Source organism: Cygnus olor, chromosome 18 (genome assembly GCF_009769625.2).
Source record: "Cygnus olor isolate bCygOlo1 chromosome 18, bCygOlo1.pri.v2, whole genome shotgun sequence".
Taxonomy (NCBI): domain Eukaryota; kingdom Metazoa; phylum Chordata; class Aves; order Anseriformes; family Anatidae; genus Cygnus; species Cygnus olor.
In genome coordinates, this window is record NC_049186.1 from 6,536,804 (window position 1) to 6,559,450 (window position 22,647).

The 22,647-nt window shown below is 45.5% G+C and overlaps 1 protein-coding gene across 18 annotated transcripts in view; it reads left to right on the forward strand.

Annotated features, from left to right (window-relative positions):
• CACNA1G (calcium voltage-gated channel subunit alpha1 G) overlaps positions 1–22,647 on the forward strand; it is a 132,814-nt gene that overhangs the window by 100,341 nt on the left and 9,826 nt on the right. For 6 of the 18 annotated variants that reach the window (XM_040530108.1, XM_040530109.1, XM_040530110.1 and 3 more), the window contains 11 exons: positions 623–673; positions 6,186–6,337; positions 8,308–8,417; positions 9,468–9,601; positions 11,037–11,107; positions 11,387–11,465; positions 11,550–11,671; positions 12,625–12,969; positions 15,203–15,343; positions 18,345–18,479; positions 21,583–21,772. In XM_040530108.1, the coding sequence (XP_040386042.1) occupies positions 623–673; positions 6,186–6,337; positions 8,308–8,417; positions 9,468–9,601; positions 11,037–11,107; positions 11,387–11,465; positions 11,550–11,671; positions 12,625–12,969; positions 15,203–15,343; positions 18,345–18,479; positions 21,583–21,772 (1,530 nt within the window). The remainder of the gene's footprint in view (positions 1–622; positions 674–6,185; positions 6,338–8,307; positions 8,418–9,467; positions 9,602–11,036; positions 11,108–11,386; positions 11,466–11,549; positions 11,672–12,624; positions 12,970–15,202; positions 15,344–18,344; positions 18,480–21,582; positions 21,773–22,647) is intronic. The other 12 variants (XM_040530115.1, XM_040530116.1, XM_040530117.1 and 9 more) reach the window with 7 other exon arrangements.

The following is a 22,647-nucleotide window of genomic DNA, read 5'->3' on the forward strand; positions in this document are numbered from 1 at the left end:
GACAGCAGATGTCACAGCTTAGCTTCGTTCTGCATGGTGGGAACTTACAGCAGATACCGAGATGAGGCTTTGGTTGTGCCAGCAACTGCATGGGGGCTCCTTCTAGCAGGGCTTCCTGAGTGTCCCCGAATCTACCTACAGATGTCTATTTTTCATGTAGCCAGATGTAGACATCTAACAGTTGTTTTTCTTCATAGACTTTTCAAATGCAGTTACCCAGTCTGAAAAGCAGAGGAGCGTGTGGGATCCTGGTTGGTGAGGTGTAGGCAAGTGCAGGAGTGGTTGCTGTAAGGTGCGCTGGCCCAGCAGGACGCGTGCCCCACCTCAGGTACAAAGTCTGTCCTCCAGGAGCGTCTCCTCCTCCACCACCATCAAGCCAGGGCGTTCTCAGGGATCTCTTGGGCTTCCACCTGTGTACACGGGAAAAGCACAAGAGCCCTTCAGTGTTCATGACGAGCCTGTGTGCCCGAGCCCACCCTCCATGGGACACAAGGAGAGGATCCACAAGGAGATGCTCACGGTAGAGGCAGTGGAGAGCACGAGAGCCGTAGGAACCTCTCAAGGGGAAGGGAAGTCTTGCCGCGTGTCCTGCCGGATGATTAATGCCGTTTCGTTCTTTTAGATCTAATGCTGGATGATGTATTAATGGAGAGCACAGCCAGTGCAGTGCAAGGTACTGGGAAGTCGTCACGTCTCGTCCCACTTGAATGGCAGTGCTGTGTAACTAACGGCTGGCCACGCTGCTGTGAGGCATCCCACTAAACTGTGTGTGTGGTGCAAAGCTCGTTTGCTTACTTCATGGCACACGCGTCTCATTCTGACCTTCAGGTCTGCAGACCTGGCTCAGGACTGACACTTGCAAATCCTTAATTTATCCCTTGATCACGTTATGTTTTTCAGTCATTTTTTTTCTGGTTTTCGTTAAAGCACTGTCAGACTTTTCATAGCTCTTTTTTTTTTAATTTTTGTTTTGTTTTGTTTCAGAGAATAATGTCTGGACTATGAAAGGGGTCCTTTATTGTTTATGCTAGCTTTCCAAGCACAGACTGAGGAGTCTCTGAATAACTTGCAGGAGTGTCTCTGGAAGGCAGGCAGCCTCACTTAGGGAGATCATTTCGTTATTTCGCCAGCCCTCGCTCCTTGCTCCACAAAAGCTGTGCAGCAGGGAGGCACTGTATTTTTCAGCGGGGTAAAATCCAGGATAGCGCAGATCTGCCCCACACCAGCCCTCAGCAGGGACATGGGTTTATCTGTAGTGCTGCCAAACTGGTAAATTCTTCATGCTGATAGAGAGCTGCTCCACCCATGAGGCATCTTGTAAGTTAAAAGAAATAAAGATGCCACCTCATATCCTCCTCTCCAGGCTCTGCAGGGATGGGGCAGCTGTGCTGGAACCCGCTCAGGGTCTGTGCTAACCACCCTGACCCGCTGCTCGCTGGCGTCAACCTGTCCCCTTTTATTTTTAGAAGAAGCTTTGATCTGGCAAGCATTTTGTTTAATTCATAACTTAAGAATATTAGCCTGAATAATTAAAGAGGTGCCAACGTAGAAACAAATATAGCTGTAATTTTCGACAAAAATAATATGCTGGGAAAATTGTGCTCTTAAAACTCTCACCTGTAAAAAGTCTCCCACTGCCTGAGCTGGGAGCAGGGCTCCATCCATCTGTCACACGCTGCAGGGAGTTTTGATTAAATAGAAATTGCAGGTGAGGGCAATTGGCTTTGGCTGTGGAGGGTAACTCAGGGGGACAGAGGTTCCCATCCTTATATTTCTGAGCCCTTTGGAAGTTATCACAACATGCTTTCATAAACCCTGAATCTCCTTTCCATTGCCATTTCTGGTACTTTTATTTCTTTGCCTTCATTCTTGCTTTTCTTGTTGGTCTCCTCTCTTCTGCAAAACTGGCCACCAGCCCTCAGGGCAGCACCGGGGGTTGTCCTGGGCGTGGGGGCTTCTTTGTTTGTTCTTTTTGTCTGGTTGTGACTCCTCTTCTGGTCGTACAGAGTTACGTCAAGCATGTTTTATGGTATTTTATTTTATTTTTAAGGCATTGAATTCATTCCAAACCCCTCTGTTATCCTGTGCAGACTCAGAAAGAGTTCTGGAGTCTGCCTTTAAAAAGCGTGCGATTGTCAGGTCTGTGCTTTGTGTTGCCTTTTGTTGCCCTTTCTTTGGACCCCATCTCGGTGAATATGCCACGCTGCTCTTCAGGCGCTGGCGTGAGCGCGCGGAAAGATTTCTTTCTGAACCCGACTGCTGGAGACATTAGGGAATTGATCCTGGGTGCTGTAGATGAACCTCTTGGGGTTCAGTGGGAAACCTGAAGTTGTGACCCCAGCACTTCCACACATCTCTGCAGTTACTAAGGGCTGCCTTTCTCTTTATGTGAAGATAAGATGGGGAATTGTGTGCGTGCACTGCTGCCTGGTGCGTAGTGAGAGATTACAGTTTTATTTTTTCCATTTTTTTTTTCCCCCCGAAGTCTACATTCTATCACAACTGGAAACTTCACAGTGGAAATAATTTATCATTTTCCATTTTTCTTTTCTTTTTCTTTTTTTTTCTTTTTTTTTTTTTTACAAATCCATTCAGTACAATAAAAGCCAAGTAAAATGCTGTGTTTAAATAAAAAAAAAAAGTTCCTTCAGTGCAAACTACTTTTTAACCTAATAATGTTCTTGATACAGTTTGTAAATCCGGCTGCGTCATGGGCTCATTGCTCACGGCCTTGCTGCCGTCCTCCAGATATACTCAGAGCTGCAAAGGAGTTAATTCCCTTATTATAGAAGGAGGAAAAAGCCAGAGGAGACTGTAATGGAATTGTCCCACTCTCGTGAATTCCAATTTCCCATGCCCACGCAGCTCCGGCTGCAAAGCCACTTCGGGGAAAGTGGCAATTTCTCTCTTGACAGAGCTATATTGGGAGGCAGCCCCGCTCCAGCAGTGGCACCATCCATTTTGGAGCTAACAGGCTAGCGGCAGGGGGCATCAGCCCCGGTTTTACTGGGGAGCGAGGGAGCAGCACGGCGAGATGCTCAGGTAGCCCAGGATCCAGGCTGGCGCTGCTGTGGGCTGCTGCCTTCTGCTCGCCAGCCCTTGGCAGGCATTGCCCGCAGTCATAATCCCATGGGATGATGCAAAGAGGAACAGGGAAAGTCTGCTTGGGAAACAAGTCAAGCTGAGAACCCATAAAAACAATTAGCTAACAGTGAGTGCCACTGTGGCAGGCATCTGCCCCGTAGAGCCCATTTCCCAGGACAGAGGGACAGGAAGGGTTCTCCGAACCAAAAATCTCTCTGCAAAATCACCTTCCTACCTGGGCTAGGAGGAAATTACTTGGGATCCACTCTCTGAGCTGGTTTTCTCCAGTGTAACTCCATCTAAATCCGAGACACTTCTCTCGCCCCCACTTCTGGCCTCCAGCCACAGTGAAGCAGCTTGATTTACATCCTGTTTACCAGCCTGATGTTTCGTAGTGGGCTTTTGCTGTATTTCCCCATCTTCTCACATTCTCATTCTGCCAATTCTTCTTTCTTTTGTTTGTTTGCCCTCCTACTCTTTTCTTTAATGCCATGTGTGCCGGGAAGCCAGTTAACCTTTCCAGTAATAACCGAGACTAACCCAGAGCTCTTGTTGTTCTTGACACAGTGTATTGTAACAGTACAGTAATGTGGTGTTGTGTTAGTTGTGAAGTTCACCACCTGGAGTTTAACAGATGTCTGTATTTCCCAAGATGTTGGTATTGTTTAGATCTTTATTGCAATAATTATAAAGGATACTGTGTGATAGGGGGCAGGGGCTTTGCACCTGGATAATTACAGATGAACAATACCCAGTTTAAGTGCAGAAATGCACAGGTCATCTTAAATAAATGGTGTTTATACAACAGCAAGAAAAGCAGTTCATCTGTCCAGAAAGTTCCCTGCCTACCTAGGCACAGTAGCTGTTTGTCCACGGTGCTCGAACAGCATGCTCTTTTGTGTGTGCATCATCTCGAGGTAATTTCTGTACTGCACTAATATGCATGGCCAGCATGCGGGGAACAGTGAAGTGAGTGGCGGTATGATTTATAAACAGGGTTGACAAATCCCCTCCTAACAAAGTTAATGGTGAAGGACAAAGCATTTACTGATGGTAATTTTCTAAGGCTGCATCCACCACAGCAGCAGCGAGAGACATTTGGCTCAGGAAACCTTGGGGATGCGCTGGGAAAGGTGACAAGGAGCTATGGTGTTTGGGAGAGGGGAGAAGCCTTTGCAGATAGGTGAGCAATTAGCAACCCTGTTTATAAGGTCATGCACTGACTAATCCAGGTGCAGGATCCCTGCACAGGAGACATTTTAGAAACTCTCTCTAAATCCTCTCTCTGTTCTAACAGCGTCGGTGCTATTCTGTAGGATTTGGAATTACCTGTCAATCAAAGCTAAGAAAAATTTGAATTCCAGTGTAATTATTCATAAGTAAATCCACCGCAAGAAAAGGCAGAAACATTGACATTTTTCTCTTTGAATGTGAATTATACATAAATGTAGAAGAAGTAAGTGATCCAATTACTATGGTGTTCTTTCTGCGATGATAAGTTGGTTCATAAAAATAGGTCCTGTTCCTAACTTAATTGTATTCAAACATTTTAGTTAATTTGCTACTCATAATTTAGCATAATGTGATCGAGATATCTTGACTTTATGGAGATTTATGCAGATTCTGAGATATCTGACAAAGTCTTTTGAGTGAGTCAGCAGCTACCAGTCTGCTTTTTTGTAAGCACTCAATAGATTCAGCATGAAAATTCATTTTACAGACCTTTTCATCGATATCGTGCTTTAGCACTCTGGTACAGATCACCTAAAGCACAGTGCAGATCAGAAAGTGAATATTAATACTGCCTTTTATGTGATGACACTGAGGCAGAATTTTGGACGTTCCAAACCCCTACAGAATAAAACTGCTAAAGGATTTGTCTCTCTGGACCCTGGGCCGTAGGGGAAAAGCCTGTCTCTACAGAAGAAAACAAAACTTCTCTGATTCTCAGGATTGTGTTATGAAGCAGGGAGTGCATGAAACCATTAAATCTATGGTTTTGATTGCAGTGTTATTGACTATTGACAAAGTAAATTCTATTTCCAGGCAAAACTTAATCTTCTAAAATCAGTTTTCCCTGAGGGCAACCCAAACCTGGGCTTCACGGCTTCCTTTGGCCTGACTTTTTGCTCGGAGTAATGTATCAAACTGTACATTTGCTCAGCAGCACAAAATATCAAGCCGTGTAATTCTTACCGCTCAATAATTTTCATAACCAGTTGATCATCTAATTAGAAGAGTAATATTACACTCTGACATATTCAAGACAGTCCTTTCCACTTCAATCTGCATTATAATGCCTTCTTGAAAATTGTACTGAATTATATACTCAGCCTTGGCATTTCCTCATTAGAGATTAGGTGAGTAAATGAGTTTATCTCTAGGAACATTCGAGGTCTAAAGAGCATGTCATCCCTGCAGCAGCCCAACCTGGGAAATAGTTGAACAGTGAAATCTGTACTTTGATAATCTTGTATAAATGGAGGATCGTTATTTTCTAATCACTAAGGCTGACTGATCAGTTTTCCTTGGTATTTTTATGGACCATTTTTCAGCCCTCTGACAGCCAAAGTGTCGAATTTTGTTCTCTCCACAGTTTATTGCAAAGAACATAATAGGACTGAATTACTTCTCTTTCAAAGACCACCGCTGAATGCCCTGTATTTTTAAGCTATTGTTACTAAAATCTGTCCCCAAAATCTGACCGCTAATTGGGCTTTCAGATACTTTGGGGACTTTCTAAGCTCAGTAGCTAAAAAAATGTTGTTTTAATTTAAATTTTGTTGAAATTTCCCTACGGTGAAAGCATTCCTTAGCACCACAGTAATCCCAGCTCACCTCATCCTTGATGCCATAAGGCTGAGTATAGCGCATGTCCCGCTGAAGACATTTAATGGATGTAAGATGATGGGAGCCCAGCTGTGTATTAAAAATGGTAACACGCCAGCAAGGGAGGGTGAAAAAAGGAAAAAGACAGCATGTTGCTGTAATCGGTGTAGAATTTATCATCTTTGGAGTCTGGAAAGTGAGGGCGCATTGAATTGAGCAAGACACAGAGAAATGACTTGACGTGCCTCTCCGCTCTCCTCCTCCCGCTGCAGAAGCACAGTGCAAGCCCTACTATTCGGATTACTCCCGCTTCCGCCTCCTGATCCACCAGATGTGCACCAGCCATTATCTGGATCTGTTCATCACAGGCGTCATCGGCCTCAATGTGATCACCATGGCCATGGAGCACTACCAGCAGCCAAAGGTACCGGGCCAGAGGGGGACAAAGCAGGGGGAAACACGCTCAGCCGCAGTGGGATGAGGTCGGTGGGCACAGTTACGGCCACTTGGCTGTTTGACCTCAGGGCCCCATTCACTAAGCTCAAATCATCCCTTGGCACCACTGCACATACCCGTCCTACATCTGGCTTCCAGCTCAGACCATGGCTATCTGTACCGGGAGCCTGTTGCACCTCTTCCTTCTAGTTAAGTGCAAGCTGACTGCTCTGAAAATGAGGACGGGAGCATGTTTGTATCGTTAGCTAGAAGAGATCATCACTGAAGTCTTCCATTTGACTTAACATTCCCACAAATGAAGGAGAAAAAAAAAATTGCACTTGTGAAATCTTTTAGAAATGTTTCCCCCAAATCCCCAAAGTCCTGTAGGGCCTAATTTTCACAGACACTGGGTTCCATGCTGGTCCTTAAAATACATTTTAATATATTAGTGTGCTAAGCTCCTGAGTTGGTCATATTCTGAAAATAAAAACAGCCTGTCCTGGGATGTCAAGTCTCTTGTGCGTAAGAATGAAATGGAAATAGATGCCTTTGCCATATAATGTGTACTTATTTTTATTAGCCACTTTCAGAATGAATAAATACAGCACACAATAGGAAGAAATATTCTTTAAGACTCGACAGAGCTTGAATAGTTAATGTAAAAAAAAAAAAAAAAAAAGACCTTCAAGCAAGGGGAAAAATATCCTCCAACCTATCATAAAGAAGCCAAAAAGTGAAAGGGCACAAGCCCAATTTATTTCTTCTGTTCAGGTCACCTTTAAATACCCTGGAAGGCTCATTGCATGATTCAGTCATTTGGTGATGAAAAAGGTTGTTGGCTAAGGAGCTTGTATTGGAATCGCTGGAGGGCGTGCATCTTACCGCAGTCGTTTTGCAGCTACGTTTTCTCTTGTATTATAAAAATGTTGGGCAGGCTTTTGTTTTTAATTTTCTTTAGGAAAATAACATTTTGTCTCTAAGCCTCTGGTATGCAGCATCTGGGTAATAACTCCAAACTTGGTCTGTGCTGAGATGACAGCACGGCTAGGGCCATGCATATGTTTGAGGGCCTTGCTGAATCAGGGCCCCACAGTCGCTCCGGGCTGGGTAACTGATGGTGGGGATCCCACAGATATTTAAGAGGTTAAGTGTACCAAAGAGCTTTGTACCCAAACTAATGATTTCTTGGCATGTTGGTGATGAGATACTTAAGAGGCCGTGCAGGATGCTGCTACTGCAGTGCTCCTTTGCAGGCGTGGTTTTTGGGATGAAATCAGCTCCGATGGAGCTCCTGGTGGTGCAAGAGCTGCCCCAGCCAGGAGGCACCTGTAGTTATGGGCCGGACTGGGACACCTGCAGAGGGAAGGGTGGCAGAGGAAAACCCAGGCCGCTCAGTCCTGCTGGCTTGCTGTCCCAATGCCCTGCTCCTTGCCAAAAGCCCAAGGTGAGGAGTAAAGGACAGGCTGTCACCAAGCAGCCGTTTGGCCAAGGGCTCATGCAAACCCAGCCAGCCCTCAGCTCCCGCAGCAGCGCACAAACGAGCACGTGGGATGAAATTCAGCTTTCTGCAGAGAGCACGAGGATTTTGCGCTGCTGACAGCTGCAAATGCAGCAGTTCCTATCACTTACCCAAGTGATCTCAGCCAGGGCTGCGTTCCTGCCAGCAGCAGCCAGGTCCCTGTGGGCTTTGAGTCATGCCTTGGGTTGTTAATGTCACCCCATCCCGCAAATTATGTTGGGTGGGCCAGGGCCAGGCAGAAATGCCATCTGTGCACTCCCTGGAGTACTGGGACTTTTCCTTGGGACATTTCTCATCATGCGAGAGGCCACGGTTGGAGCCTTTTGTCTGTAGTTAGGAATTGAGAAGCTGTGGTGAAAGCAGGAGAGCAGGTTTGAGGGCAGCACAGCCCCTCTGCAGAGCTGGCATCTGACCTCAGTGCTGTGTCCATATCCCAGGTTCTCGATGAAGCCCTGAAGATTTGCAATTACATCTTCACCGTTATCTTTGTCCTGGAGTCTGTCTTCAAGCTTATTGCCTTTGGGTTTCGTCGCTTCTTCCAAGACAGGTAACTAAAGCTGTGTGTTGACCGTGAGGGCAGCTGCAGGTTTTTAGAGTCAGCTGCCCAAATTCAGCATCTTAGACCCCAGCACTCTTCCCGGTGATAGCATCTAACACGTGGGAATGCTTTTTGGTGTGGCTGGTGGAAACTAGGGTAGGCGGACAATTAGGATGTGAGTTGGAGACAGGAGTGTGCTTGTGAAGGAGAGTGGCTTGCACCAATTTGGTGGGTGGACAAAATTGGAGCAAGTCACTCACCGACTGTCTGGTTCCCTTCTCACACTGGCTGCATGTCCACAGAATCGTGAGGACTGAGTGAAGTGGCAGAATTTGTGCCAAGGGAGAGACTCTGCTCCTGAGCAGAAATCAAAGAGCAAAAGGACCTCTTTTTTGTGCAGATGCTGAGCAGCAGATGAAATGGCTGCTTTCTCTAAATTTCCACTCTCGTATCTCACAAATAAATATTTTATGCCATTGGTAAATCTTTCTCCTCCCATTTTCACCTCCTTCAAGGTCAATACCAAGAGCCCTGGCACTGAGCTGGACATGACGTGAATCATTCAGCAGCCGGGGGCATGGTTTCACACGTCTCCCCCCATTTCAGCTTTCTGTGCTGGGATTACGTCTCTGTCTGACCCGGCAGGAATCCGTGGTGTGATTCACCTGGTGTGATTTTTGTTCCGAGGACTGGGCACAGGCTTCACCTCTTTCTGGGGTAAAGCCCATGCCAAGGTCCACGAGTGCTGTGTCTGGAAGGGGCTGACAGAGGCTGCAGCATCTCCCCCGAGCTCTGCAGCCTCTGGGTAGAAAACTGCCCTGCTTTGTTTCTGTTTCCCTTCAGTCGAGAATAACGTTGGCTGTTAGCTGATTTTATAACAAGCTGCATTAGTTATAATGATTTCATAACATAACTGCTTTTGTATAATACCCTCAGAAAAACGCTGCAGATTCATTTGAGTGCGAGAACCATTGAAATGACTGGAATTCATGTGAAACAAGCTGCCTCCTGTTGCCAGCTTCTTAGTAGATGTTAAACTTCATTTTGTGTTGTCTCCAGATGGAACCAATTAGATCTGGCAATTGTACTGCTGTCTATCATGGGTATCACTTTGGAAGAGATTGAGGTGAATGCTTCGCTACCAATTAACCCCACTATTATCCGAATCATGAGGGTTCTCAGGATTGCTCGAGGTGAGACAAATTAAGCAGAACTGGCTTGTGTTTGAGGTTGCAGGGTCTCCTCCAGGAGAGAGTTAAGCATTGGGAAACAGTTCTGGGGCACATCCCCATTGCAGTGTGCATAGCTCTGGCATCAACAGTCTGTAAACAAATAAAAGAACAATGGGGGAAAATACTTGCGAGGAGCCAAAAAGCTGAGCCAACTGACCATGTGTTTCTATCTTAAGAGGACTTGAAGACGGAGAGCTTAGAAATAAAGGACAAATAGCTGTGGTTGTAACTCCCAGAGATGTACCTGGGAAATTATGCCAGTCAAATCAAACTTGTCTCTGACGGGGATTACAGAACACAAGCTTGAGTACATTGGCTTTAAAAGACAAGCATCTAATAAATTTAATTTCCCGTGGGACTTTACATCTCACCACATTGTGACAAAACATGCCTCATCACTCTGCATCCATCTGTCCCCTCAGAACTGTAATGACACGTACCCGAGTTGTGAAGCCAGCTTCCTTAGGGCTGGATTTTTCACAACAGGGACGTCTCAGGTCCAAACGATGGAGATGCAAAATGTGAATGCTCAGGCCCTTAATAAAGTGCTCCCAGGCTTTCCTGAAGGGCAATGTTGTGCTCTGAGGCATAATTGCTATGATTGCAGTCCTCATCTAAGCAACAAAAGAAGAAATGAAATGCTGTTGTGTCTCAAGGGAGAAAAAAGTGTTTTTCCTGAGCATTGGATCCCTTTCAGAATTAAAAATACAAGCAGTTTCCAACTGGATATGCAGCCTTCTGGAAGAGATGTGTAAATCAGTTCCTCGGTGAATCATATATGAAAGTGGGTAGCCTATGGAAGTGGGAAAGTAGCCCCAGAGCTGGGAAAGCAATTGCTCACAGTGCAGGGGAAGAAAGAGTTGGGTCAAATAGAGATGACGTGGAGAAAGGATATTCTCTGTCATGTATTTTGTTAGATTCAAAACCCAAGCTGGAAGTACACCTGGTGTGCAAAGTGGTATAAGAGGCCAGCGGAGGATGCAGCTCCCCCCAGCTGTTAGCTTTAAAACAGAATTGGAAGGGAACATGTGCATACCTTTTAAACCTCATTATTTCGCTCGGTCGCTGGAGCCACTATCAGGTGAAACGGCTGCTCCTGCCTTCCTGCTTAGGTGTCAAATTGTCCATCTCAGCGAGAGGGAAAGGAAAAGCCAGGCAGAATGACAGTGCTTTCTCCAGGTCTCAGGATAGGTGATGCTGCTGATCGTGGGAGTTCAATAGTATCCAAGCAACCAGGAGCGATGCCAAAGGGCCAGGAGATGTAGTGGCTAATGGAGAACACTTGCCATCATTTCACATTTCTCCTCCTATAAACCTGTGGCTCCTGTGAGGGGGGCTGAGTTTGTGCCTCCGTACTAATGCTGCCATTACCATATTACGACCGTGTTTTCTGCAGTGTTGAAGTTGCTGAAGATGGCTGTAGGGATGAGAGCCCTGCTGGACACCGTGATGCAAGCGCTGCCTCAGGTAACCCACTGTCACAGCACACAAGATCTCCTCTGGCCCACAGCTGATTTCTTATTGCAGAGGAATGCTAATCATTTTATCTCTACTGTCATTAGAGACTCACATTTCCCTTCTGAAGTACAGTCTGAGATACAGTCCTCACATTGAGGTCATTTTTCCCCCGAAGCAATTTAAGTTTTGGATTAAAGAATACAGCAAGAAACAGGTCTGGAACAAAAAAATCAATGAATGTTCTTTTTTGTGTTTTTTTTTCCCCCCCATTTCTTTTTCTCTTTCCAGGTGGGGAATCTGGGTCTTCTCTTCATGTTGTTGTTTTTCATATTTGCAGCTCTTGGAGTGGAGCTCTTTGGAGACCTCGGTGAGTGCTGCCCTGCACTGCGCTGGCAGAAGTGGGTGGGCGCAGGGGTGAGCAGGGGTCTCACTGCTGCTCTTGGTCCCGCAGAGTGCAACGACACGCACCCCTGCGAGGGGCTGGGGAGGCATGCCACCTTCCGAAATTTCGGGATGGCCTTTCTCACTCTCTTCCGGGTATCCACGGGGGACAACTGGAACGGGATAATGAAGGTAAGAGACCCACAGCAAGCGGCATTGCCTGTTGCTGCTCTCGCGTCCCGCAGCCAGCTGGTCCATTCGGTTCGGCCCTGGGCAAGGTCTCCAATGGTCCTGATCCCTGCTGCCCAGCAGTGCGATGCCTGTGGTTATGCCATGGTTGCAGGCTTCTGAACGCTCCATATGTTTCCTTTTTTAACCCTGAGAGAGCACCTTGGAAAGACAAGGAAAAAATAAAGGGACACATCTCTCGAGTAGTATGAGGTCAGTTCAGTAACGTGGATTAGTTTTGATTTTTTTTCCTTGAGTCTCCAATTACCATTGCTTTTTTTGTGGTTTTTGGTTTTGTGTGTTGGTTTTATTGTTGTTTTCTGAGAAAACCCATGTTTCTGGGAGAGAGTCTGTCTTAGGGGACAGCCCTAAAGTCAAGTCACTGTGAAGAAACCTGCTCTGTGAACACCCGGAGTGCCAGCTGGTCCAAGGGAATTGCTGCTCTGTCTGTCTGTAGCCCATGGTGAATGTAAGCTGCCTAAACTCCACCAGAGAACTGTGAGCTTGAAGAAGGGGCGTCTGCAAGCCCTGCTACTGTGGGGTAGCCGATGGGTTGTAGTGCACCCTGCTTTGCCCTGAGTCCGTGCACCACATTCTTGTATTTGGTCTCTAACCTTGTAAAACCGGCTTTCCAAAGCGAGGCACTGGAACAAGCGAGGCCATTACAGCACCAGCATGTCGATGTCTGTTGCTGAGCTCCCCAGGGACAATTTCCTTTGAGCCTGCTTATGGTGACTAACACAGGAGAAGTGAGGTTTTACTGACAAGTATTTTGCCTCTCCAGACATGAAACTTGTCCAAACGTCTTTGTTTTCTGCATGGAGGGAGAACCCACTGCAGCCAGATGGCAGGCAGAGGTCCGTGCTGGCCAGCTGGAACCTCCTCACACCCCTCAGCCATTCTCCCCTTGTTTCTAGGACACCCTGCGAGACTGTGACCAGGAGTCCACCTGCTACAACACCGTCATTTCGCCCATCTACTTCGTCTCCTTCGTGTTGACAGCCCAGTTTGTCCTGGTGAACGTGGTGATCGCCGTGCTCATGAAGCACTTGGAGGAGAGCAACAAAGAGGCTAAAGAGGAGGCAGAGCTCGAGGCAGAGCTGGAGATGGAGATGAAGACAATCAGCCCTGGCCAGCGCAGCCCCTCGGACATCTTTGCTTGGACAGGCAGTGTCAGTGGCGAGAGACCCGAGAGCCCCCGAGGATGTACCAATCCCATGCAAATCAAGGTGGATTCTCAGCTCTCATTAGTTTACCCTATGGTGAGAATCTCAGTTGGAGGGTGAAGAGGGGTTGGCCTGCATATCTGCTAGGGGAAGACATGCACGAGTCGGTAATGAAGGAGCAGGTGTACCATACGCCAGGGGCTTGGATTCCTCGCTGTCTGCTGACGGATTGCTGCACGGTGTTGGAGCCAGTGCTCCAGGGAGGAGACCCTAGGCAGGTCTCCAGCCCACCTTGATGCATCTGCTCAGAGGTACAGAGCTTTGCAATTTGTTCTGGAGATGTGCCCAAGCCACCAAGTTCAGAGCTATCTCTAAATTTTCTCTAATCCAAAGTTTGGGCTAGGCTCTTTGCAAGAGCAAAATTATGAGCATAATAGTGCTACCATGAACTGCAACATAAAAGAGGAATAAAACTTGGCTAATCTTTGCTTAAGTATTAAATTTGTTTTATAGAGCCTCAACTTAAAATCCATCCCCACAATTAAGTGTGTAAGAAAAGATTATTTTAACAATAGAATAATCCGGGGGGATGCAAACCTGAGCTCACCAGCACTGGTGGCAAAACTCCCATTAGCAGGAGCAGGGCCCTGACGTGGTAGTTGCTACGGCTGCAGCAAGTCTCTGCAAAACAGAGCTTCTGTATGAAGACTCTGTTTGAGAAATGAGTGAGGTGAGGTCAAGACCCAGACGGGTCCTTTGGGAGGGAACTGCACTAGAATTGTACAAGAAAAATGGTCCAGCCTTTTTTTAGTCTTAGCTGATTGCAAATTGGGTTAAACTCTACACAGACCTCATTAGCTTTTATTACATCATGATTTCACAACCGCATATCTTGGCCTCTGCCTGGGGCGGACTAATGAGTATTCTAATGCATGAAAAACTCATTTATGATCCTTAGTCCAAGAGTGAAAAAGAGTAAATCCCTACTTAAGCTTTGTTTCAGTTCCTAAGCTACCGGCAATTTCTGGTTCCATTAGGAGTCACTGATGTCTGAGATGGAGTCCAAAGCTGCTCTTTGGCACAAGAAAAAGGAGTTCAGGGCAATATGGGGAAATCCGGGCTCATTACAGCCTCTAGGAAGAAACAACATGTCCCAACTGCCGTTTCACACGTTGAGTGGAGTGCTGGCAAACTGTCCTCAGCTCTATTGCCCTGCATCAGTACTCATATTGGCAAAAAGAGAAGTTGTAGAATTGCAGGAGAAATCAGTGAGAAGGACGCTTTCAACTCTTCAACCTGTTAAACTTGTCCTTTGTGAAGGTGGCCTTGGGAAGGGCTTATTCTAGTCAAAATCTCCAGAGCATCTTTCTTGCTCTTCCACCCAAACAGACGCTTTGAAAACCTCCAGGAGACTTTATTCCAACTATTTAAGGTCCCAGCCAAAAGTCTTCAGGACGAATCTGATGCTTGAGCATGACAGTAGAGGAATACAATTCCCAGGACATGACCCTGCAAGGACAAGTGGTTAGCATGCTCTTCTGCTTGCCTCATCCCCAGAATTTTTGCAGTGTGCTGTTTGACTGTAACGATGGTCCTCATTTCATTGTACACATTAGGCATTCCCTACATGAAAGGTGCTTAAATTGTTGCCACACTGTGTGTGAGGGGTCCTGCTCTGTACACCCTCCCCCTGTCTGTGCTGTGGCCAGATGTTTTGAAGTTGGCCAGGACAACAGAGGCACCTCAGCCCATGTCTGGCACACGAATGAGTGACCTGACGTGCGGCCGTCCTGGGCTTCTGCAGCTTTCATGGACAGGATGCTCGGCATCTCTTCCAGTCGGGTTATTTTAGTTTATGTGACCAAGGATATGGATTTAGGTGTTAAATATCAGGCCCTCTTTGCTCAAAAGCATGGACTATGGGCACATGAACCTTACAGCAGTAGCGTCCTGTAGAAAAAAGCCCCGTTACACAGCTCAGACGCCAGCAGGATCTGGCCATGCGTGCTGAGGGGTCCAGGGCGCAGCAGCCCCTCCGGTCCCATCTCTCGTGATTTTGGAGAAAGCTTTCACTGCTCACTGTGATATTACTGCACTGTTCTCTCTCCTCTCCTGCCTCACCTTGCCTGTCCTGTTGCTTCTGTTACTGCTGTTCTCCATTAATGTTTGTCTTTTTTTCCCCCCGTCTATTCTGTTCTTTTTTCCTCTTTTGTTTTTGTTTTGTTTTGTTTTTACACTGTACTTTTTTCTCTCTGTCCCCGTCCCTCAAATTTTCTCTCTTTCTTTGGCCTGCTCTACCCTTCTGCATGCTACACACCACCCCTCCTAGGAAAGGCACTTGTTTGATACCATATCACTGCTGATCCAGGAATCTCTGGAAGGAGAGCTGAAGCTGATGGACAACCTGTCAGGCTCTGTGTGCCATCATTATGCCCTCCCTGCTCCTGAATATTACAACTCTGAGAACCAGGTTAATATTCCTCATTTCCTGAAAAGTCTCCATCCAAACTTGAGTTGACTGAGACCTGTAATAGGGAGTTAAAATTCTTTGCTTTTATGTAATGTAGTCACAGGAATTTTGAAGGATAATCATTTTGGATTTTTCTCTGAGAGTCAGGATAAGATCTGATTTTATGAAGTTGTGTATCAGTGCAAGAGGAAAAGTCCAGGCTTTGAGTTTCCATCTTCAACACAGTAAGAAGGTTTTCATTGGATTTACTGTTCGTGAGTGCTGCAGGGAAAATGTGCAAAATCCAATCGTCATCCTCCAGTGAGGTTCTTGTATCTGGCATCTTGCTCTCACGCAGGGCTCCGTGGCAGTGTCAGGACACAACTGCAGAGCCTGGAGGACAGCATGAGTTGTTCCCAGAGGGGAGCCTGAGGTGGCAGGGATCAGAAGTTGATCTCTGCATCTTGTGCCTACTTACGCTACATGAAAATCCAGTTTTGAATGATTTTCCTACAGAGGCTTCTCGCAAGTGGGTCATTGTAAACTAGATCCTCATCTCTGATCTACACTGAATTCTGAAGGCAAGGCAGCCCTTAACGATGTACTTAAGTAATGGCATGCTCCAGTACTTTCCTGAATACGGGCTGTAGTGCTTATTTAAAATCACTTCATTTACTTCTTAGAATAAAATTCCTTCTTTTTCAAGCATGTCATTCTTTAGAGCAAATATTTTCCCTAACTCACAGCAGTAACCATAATAATAATTCAAACATACCTTTTTTTTCCCCTGCAGTTGGAATTCAGCAAATTCCATATTTCTTCATGTCTTTTCTTTCTGGCTAAAAATAGCCAGAAGTTTTCTTGTTAAATCAGTGTGCTTATTTACGATCTCACTGACACTCTAAATTATCCAACTCAGTGGTTCATTAGAGGAAAGGAACAAGTTTAGGTAAAATGAAATCCTACTGCAGGTCTTTATATAGCAGGAGAACGTCTCCCTCTGATTGCTGCCTATTGCTCTCCAGACTGAAGTCTATTAAGCTGTAGGAAGCAGCTGCCTGTGAGAGATGCCAGAGGAACAGAGACAGTAGCTTTGGTGGGGAAGGCTGAGGGTCAGTGTGAATCGCAGCAAGAGCTGGTTGGGAATTTTTTGCCACAACATTTTTCACCAAAAAGTGCTGTTGCAGCAAAAAAAAAAAAGGTTTTGTTTTGACATTTTTATGTAATGAAAAAATATAGCATTTCAGTTTGTAGTGGGCTTTTCTTTGCAAATTTAAGCTAGACTTTTTTTTTGGTTGCAATTAAAAAACATATAAATCAATTGAATGTTTCCAGCAAAATGTTTTGACTACCTCAAATTCAATTTTGGGAGAGGGGAGGCAGAAGGGAGGGCTGCTTTGTTTACATTTTGGCTTTTCCGTTCACAACATTTGTCATGTTCTTGGGCAAGTCAGGAATTCAGAGCAGCGCTGGGACCTGCTGAAAGCAACCTGACGAATGGCAGCTCCCAGCGGAGCAGCTCTGCCAGGCAGGAGACGCTGGTGCCCACCATGCTTCAGCACAGCCCAGCTCCAGTCGGCGGGCTGGATGTGTCCCCCTGGGCCATCAGCATCCCCGTTAGGGATTGCCATCCTCGTGCTTGCAGCCTGCTCAGTGCTGCCTGCCTGGGGGCCCCGGGGGGAAGCCAGGAGGTCCCCCAGAGCATCTCTCATCCCTTGCCAGCGGACATTAGTTACCAAACTCGAGGTTAGGTGAGAGGAGCCCGACCCTCTTGCTTTTTGCAGCCAAGGTTTTGAGACTCTCAAGGTTCACTCATCACTGGATTTATTTCACCCCACCGATATAGTTTCTTCAAGTGAGGTAACTCAGAATCCTTTGACAATTTAACAGCAGCAGATCTGGGCCTCTGTGGTTTCTGCTTGAAGAAATGTTGCTGTTGAAAGACTTTTCAGGCATAGAGGGTAGGGGGGAAAAATGCACAGGGAGAAATGAGGAATGAAAAGGAAGCACTTGGGACATGTCCAAGCTGCCTGTGACCTGGTGAAATGTCCTCTCCAGCACTGCTTGCCTGCTGCCATGAGCACAGCAGCTGCAGACACAGACTCAGGCTGGGGATTCTCTCTCCAAAACATTTCGTGTTTCTTAGAGAAAGAGCTCTGTGTCTGCAGAGAGATCTTTGTCAAGATTTTCCCTGAATGCCTTCAGCAGGGATGCGCTGGTGCAGCGGGAGCGCTGAAGCTACTGGGGGCCTGAGCGGTGGTGGCAGCTGGGGGCTGAGGGACACAGCCGGTGCTTTTGGCAGGGCAGGTTCGGTGCTTCCCCAGGTGCTGAAGGCTCACCAGCAGGCCAAAGCCCAGAGAAGTCCTCAGGAAGGTACTCACTGACCTTCCCAATTTCAATCAAGCCTTAATGATCTCACTATCACTGTTGAGTTGTTAGGAAGTTAATGATGGTCCCAGCTGGCTCTCAGGGAGGGGAGAGGCCTCCATGCCATCCTGGAGCACAGAGAAAGGCATGCGCCATACCCTGCCCTCAAAATGGCTTTGGTGGCTTTGGTGTTGAGGAATCCTTGGGGATCTAACCAGATTACCTTGGAGGCCGCAAAAACAGCAGAGGTGTTGGGTAGGAATCGCTCCAGAGAAGACAAAAGGTAATGAAGCCTCTTGTGCTTGGTCCTAGCTGGGAGGATAAATATCTCCAGCAGGAAAGCAATGTTACTTTTGCTGCTCCACCTAGACAGAAGAACAACAAAATATAATGCTAGCATTAGTGCGTGGTTTTAAGCTCCCTCACAATTCATTGGTAAGCATTTAAGTATGAACGTCCCACTCTTTTTGTCATTTCTTTGTTATATTCTGTTTCTTTAATGTTCTGTCCCTGGTAACAATGTGCATGATGTAGCTGCTCCCACTGCAGGGATATTGCTTTAGCGTCTAGAAGCGTTTAGATTATGATACTTTTTTTTTTTTTTCTCTGAAGATTTGTGTCCTGGTTTCTTATGTTTAATCATCTCTCCCTTCAGATCCCTCTAGCTGAGATGGAGGCTCTGTCTCTGACGTCAGATATTCTCTCTGAAAAGTCCTGGTCCTTAGCTCTGACGGATGACTCTTTTCCTGATGATACTTACACACACTTACTTAATGCTCTGGAAAGCAATGTACATACACTGGTCACTGTATAGTCTGATGTTTACAGGGTTCGAAATACTGCTTTTGCCTCCCTACACCTGCCTAATGGCATTCTTAGTTCAAGCACATTTCCAAATAGCACCAACCTTCCCCCCAAACGGGACATTGTCCTTAATGCCATTAGGACCTGGGCTGGTACCACTCTGTCCGCAAAGCTGGCTCCCTGCGAGGAATAAGTATTTCTTTTTTTTCCTTTGGCGTCTTACGTAAAAACAATGTGTTTTCTACAAGTAAAATAAATAGAGAAAGGAGAAAAAAAAAGGGCATTGGAAAGCATCAAGGTTGAAATTTCCTCTCCATCTGAAACAAATCAGTGATGCTGCGTGGAAGAGACACCCATGAGCTAATGACTCATGTGTCCTCTCTAGAGGGGTCATCCACAACTGTTTGGTGTGTAACGGATTTTTGTCTTTATGAACACAGGCACCACAAGGCTTTTTGCATGATTCGGGCCAGACTGTTTATTTTACAAATATCAGATGGGGATCTCTCGGAGATGCTGCTGCTTTTGTGAATTCTTACTAGCAGTCATCTCACTGGAGAAAAAGAAAATAAAGTCTGGATTATTTTGTGTCTTTCTGAATGAAGTAACCAGTATTTTGAACCCTGCCTTAACCATCTCCTCTTTGAAACATTAGACATTTTTAGCTGTGTAGCAGTCAAGTGCTTTTTTCTGCTGTACAACAGACATAACCCCTCTTCCAACATCTTTGGATCATTCTTGTTTTCTTTGTTGTTGTTCATGTACTTGCCTTTGGATGTTTGTGTTGTTGATAAATTTTCTGCCATTCTAGTTGATCGCCATCCTAATTAATACTTATTTGGGAAACACTTCTTAAACCGTGACAATATTTCCCATCATGCTTCATGGCATCATGTACAAAAGATTTTGTAAACTGCATTGAACATTTTGTGTGAGACATTTTGTTTCAAAATTAGTTAGTCTGGAGAGAGGAGATACCTATTTGAGTTTTGAATCAGGTTATAATCAAACCAGTTTGACAGCATAGTAAAGTCTCAAGGATATAGCCAAGAGAGGTTTTTCTCAAAAAAAAAAAAAAAAAAGTAAAAAAAAAAAAAAAAGTGAATTTGTGTGTCAATACCAACAAAGTGTTTTGGTCAAGATGTCTCCCCAAACTGCTGAAAAAGTGCAAACTTTTGTTGAAATATTTTCTAAATGCATTTTTATACTTCACTTATACACAAAATTAGCTGAAAACTACCTCAGACAGAATGTTTTGTTTGACTCAAAATAGATTTGGTTAGGGATTTATTTTTTTTTGGTTCACAGAAAACTGAGATTTGATTTTCAGTCAAGCCAAAACAACATGTTTTTCAAAACTGCCAGTGAACCAAAAAAGTCACGTGCTCCCACCGCTCTGCTTGCGGGCTGGACTCAGAGGATCATTTTGCAGCCATTTTAAATGGTTTTCATGAATTTCACTCATGAGATTGCCCCAAGATGATCAGAAGCTGGAAACAAGTCCTCTGTGGTATTGGATCCTGTCAATGAACCTAGAGGCTCATTAAAGGTTGGGTTTGGACAGGATCTTGAATCCAAATTCTCGAGTTCAAACCCAAATGGTTTTGAATTTGAACGCTCAGCTTTCAGGCCATCTTTTTTGCTTTAGGCTAAATAATATGAAGGCTAAATAATATAAACATACTGCTCTGAAGGGGAAGGCGGGGAGGGAGGAACACAGAGGTTTCCCAACCCAAGTCTCAGCTTTACCAACACAGGTTTTGCTCGATCAAGAGACTGTAGGCTCTTGTATCTGGGCTAGATCATGAGTAGATCCCAGGTAGATCCAAATTGGCAGATTCCCCAGGAGTGAAGGTAATGCTGCAGGACAGTGCAGACCTGTTTCCTTCATTGATTTTTCAAGTAGTCTTTGTTTTTTAAAAACATTTCTTTTTTTTTCCTATTTTTTTTTCTTTTTTGTAAATCCTGTTCAGTCTCATTATGTGTTTTTGTGCAAATGAAATGCCACAGCGTAATTTTGTTTTTATGACTAAAGGACAAAATTAAACAAGCAAAAAACCACAACCAAACAAAAAAACCACCGGCCTCAGAACGTTGATTTTGGAAAAACTGCAATAACTGCAGTGCACTGAGTGAATGAAAAACTTGTCCGAAAATAAGGTTTAAAGTTTTCTGAAAATGCTCAGCAATATACTGTATCGAATGACAATGTCACATCTGATTTCTCTGGTTTTCAATAGAGATGTTTTAAAGATGAGATAATTCTTTTGTTAGAAATGTACAGGAAAGTTGACTTTACTTCCATTTTTGCTAACACTGTCACACACAAGAACACCCAGGAACAGTTCTGGGATGGAGATATATTTCCTTATGAAATCAGACCTGAATCTACCTCATTTGATATTGCATCTGGTGCTGCCCATTCCAAGAGACGCCTTGGCTGTAAAAACCCCACAGTCAACACATATACAATAACCCTTGCTTGCATTAGATCCCTTCTAATTAGAGAATGGCTTTAACCCCGAAGCAGCAGGTTTAGCAGTAGGTTTATCCCTTTCAATAAAATGGGTTTAGTTATTCCTAAGGTGAGAAGAAAACCAATAAAATTGTGCTGGGAGCCAGAATAGGACATTTTCTGTAAAACAGTTTTGGTAAGTTTTTGGTTTCCGTTGTTTTTTGTTGTCGACATTGTCATTAGAAAGGGAAACTTTGCAAAAGTTTGACTTGCTGATGAGGGCACATGGAGAAAGCTTTATCGTTATTGCAGAGGATCAAAGTTATGCAAAGCACATGACTACCACTGGCCTTGAGGCATGATGCCTTCTTTACGTACCCCCGAAATAGTCATGGTTTATTACTGCAGTGTTGCTTCCTCTGTTTCTGTGGTCCATTCCGTGTGACAGTTTCTTGACAATAACAAACGAGGGGTTTAGCTTCCTGGTAGATCCATTTGTGCCACCCGTGCATACTGACGATGTGCATGCCCATCGTGCCATACTGGTTGCAATGGCTGTCGCTAGCGTTTCTGGGCACTTCTCCTCTTCCCGACCCTGCGGCTTCTCCCTTCCTCACTGCTTGTCTCCCCGTAGGCTGATCTCCGCTCCAAGGACGACACGCTGATGCTGTCCCCCGACAAGGACTTGCTGAGCGTGAGGAAGCCGTCGGTGGGGCGCACCCGCTCCCTGCCCAATGACAGCTACATGTTCCAGCCGCCACGCTGCCGGCCCTGCACCGCCGGCCTGGCCGAGAGGACTCCGGCCCACCACAAGGCCCAGTCAGGTACGTAGCTGCGACGGCCGTGGGCTGGGGGGTCCAAGCGAGTCAGTAGGAGGCAGCAAATTGCCTTCGGTTCCTAAGAAGGTCTTGGGGGGCCTAGACATGTGGAATGGCTTTGTAAAGCCCCCCCTTAGCTTGCAAAGATCAGGCTGAAGGGATAGCTCCTCTCTGAGCTTGGCGGGGGCACAGGGAGTAGTTGGCCTGGCTGATCGTGCCCTGGCATGGTCACAGTCAGCGTGGCCCAAGCTTCATCTGTCTTACCTGGGATAGTTGTCCAGGAAAAAAAATCCCAGCAGAACAATATTTCCTTGTGCCCATTTTATTTTTTTGCAGTAGTACCTACTGTAGAGGTTTTGGAAGCGCTGTACGGGAACATCTGTGAAAGAAGGGAAAATGGTGTCTCTAAATGCCTGTAAAATGAACATAAACATGCTGAACTGAGAGAGAGCTCGGTGTGAGATGAATGGAAAAATGAGAGTGTAGGATTGTCCTTCTCAGTGTGCGTGGTTGGGATACACGCCTTAGAGCTAAATTCAGAGATATTCTTAGATGCAGTGTGCTGCAGATACCGAGGGCTCTATATGCACCTCTGTACCTGTACTTTGAGCTGCCTCCAGTGCTTATCACTATATTTTCATTTACTGTTTCCTAGGGGTTACCTTTGGCTGGTAAGTGAATGTAGCTGTCTTTAATTCCTCTGTACGTGCTCTTAGTAGGCCATCATTTTAGACATTTGTCACAGATAAGACAGAGGAGTTTTTACAAGCATTGTCATTTGAAAGCCTCTAAGCAGAACATAATTTCAGCACTGTTCAGAATGGTAGGAGATTTGAGCAGATTAGAAATAAGATGTTGAAATTTGCATAGTAATAAGAACT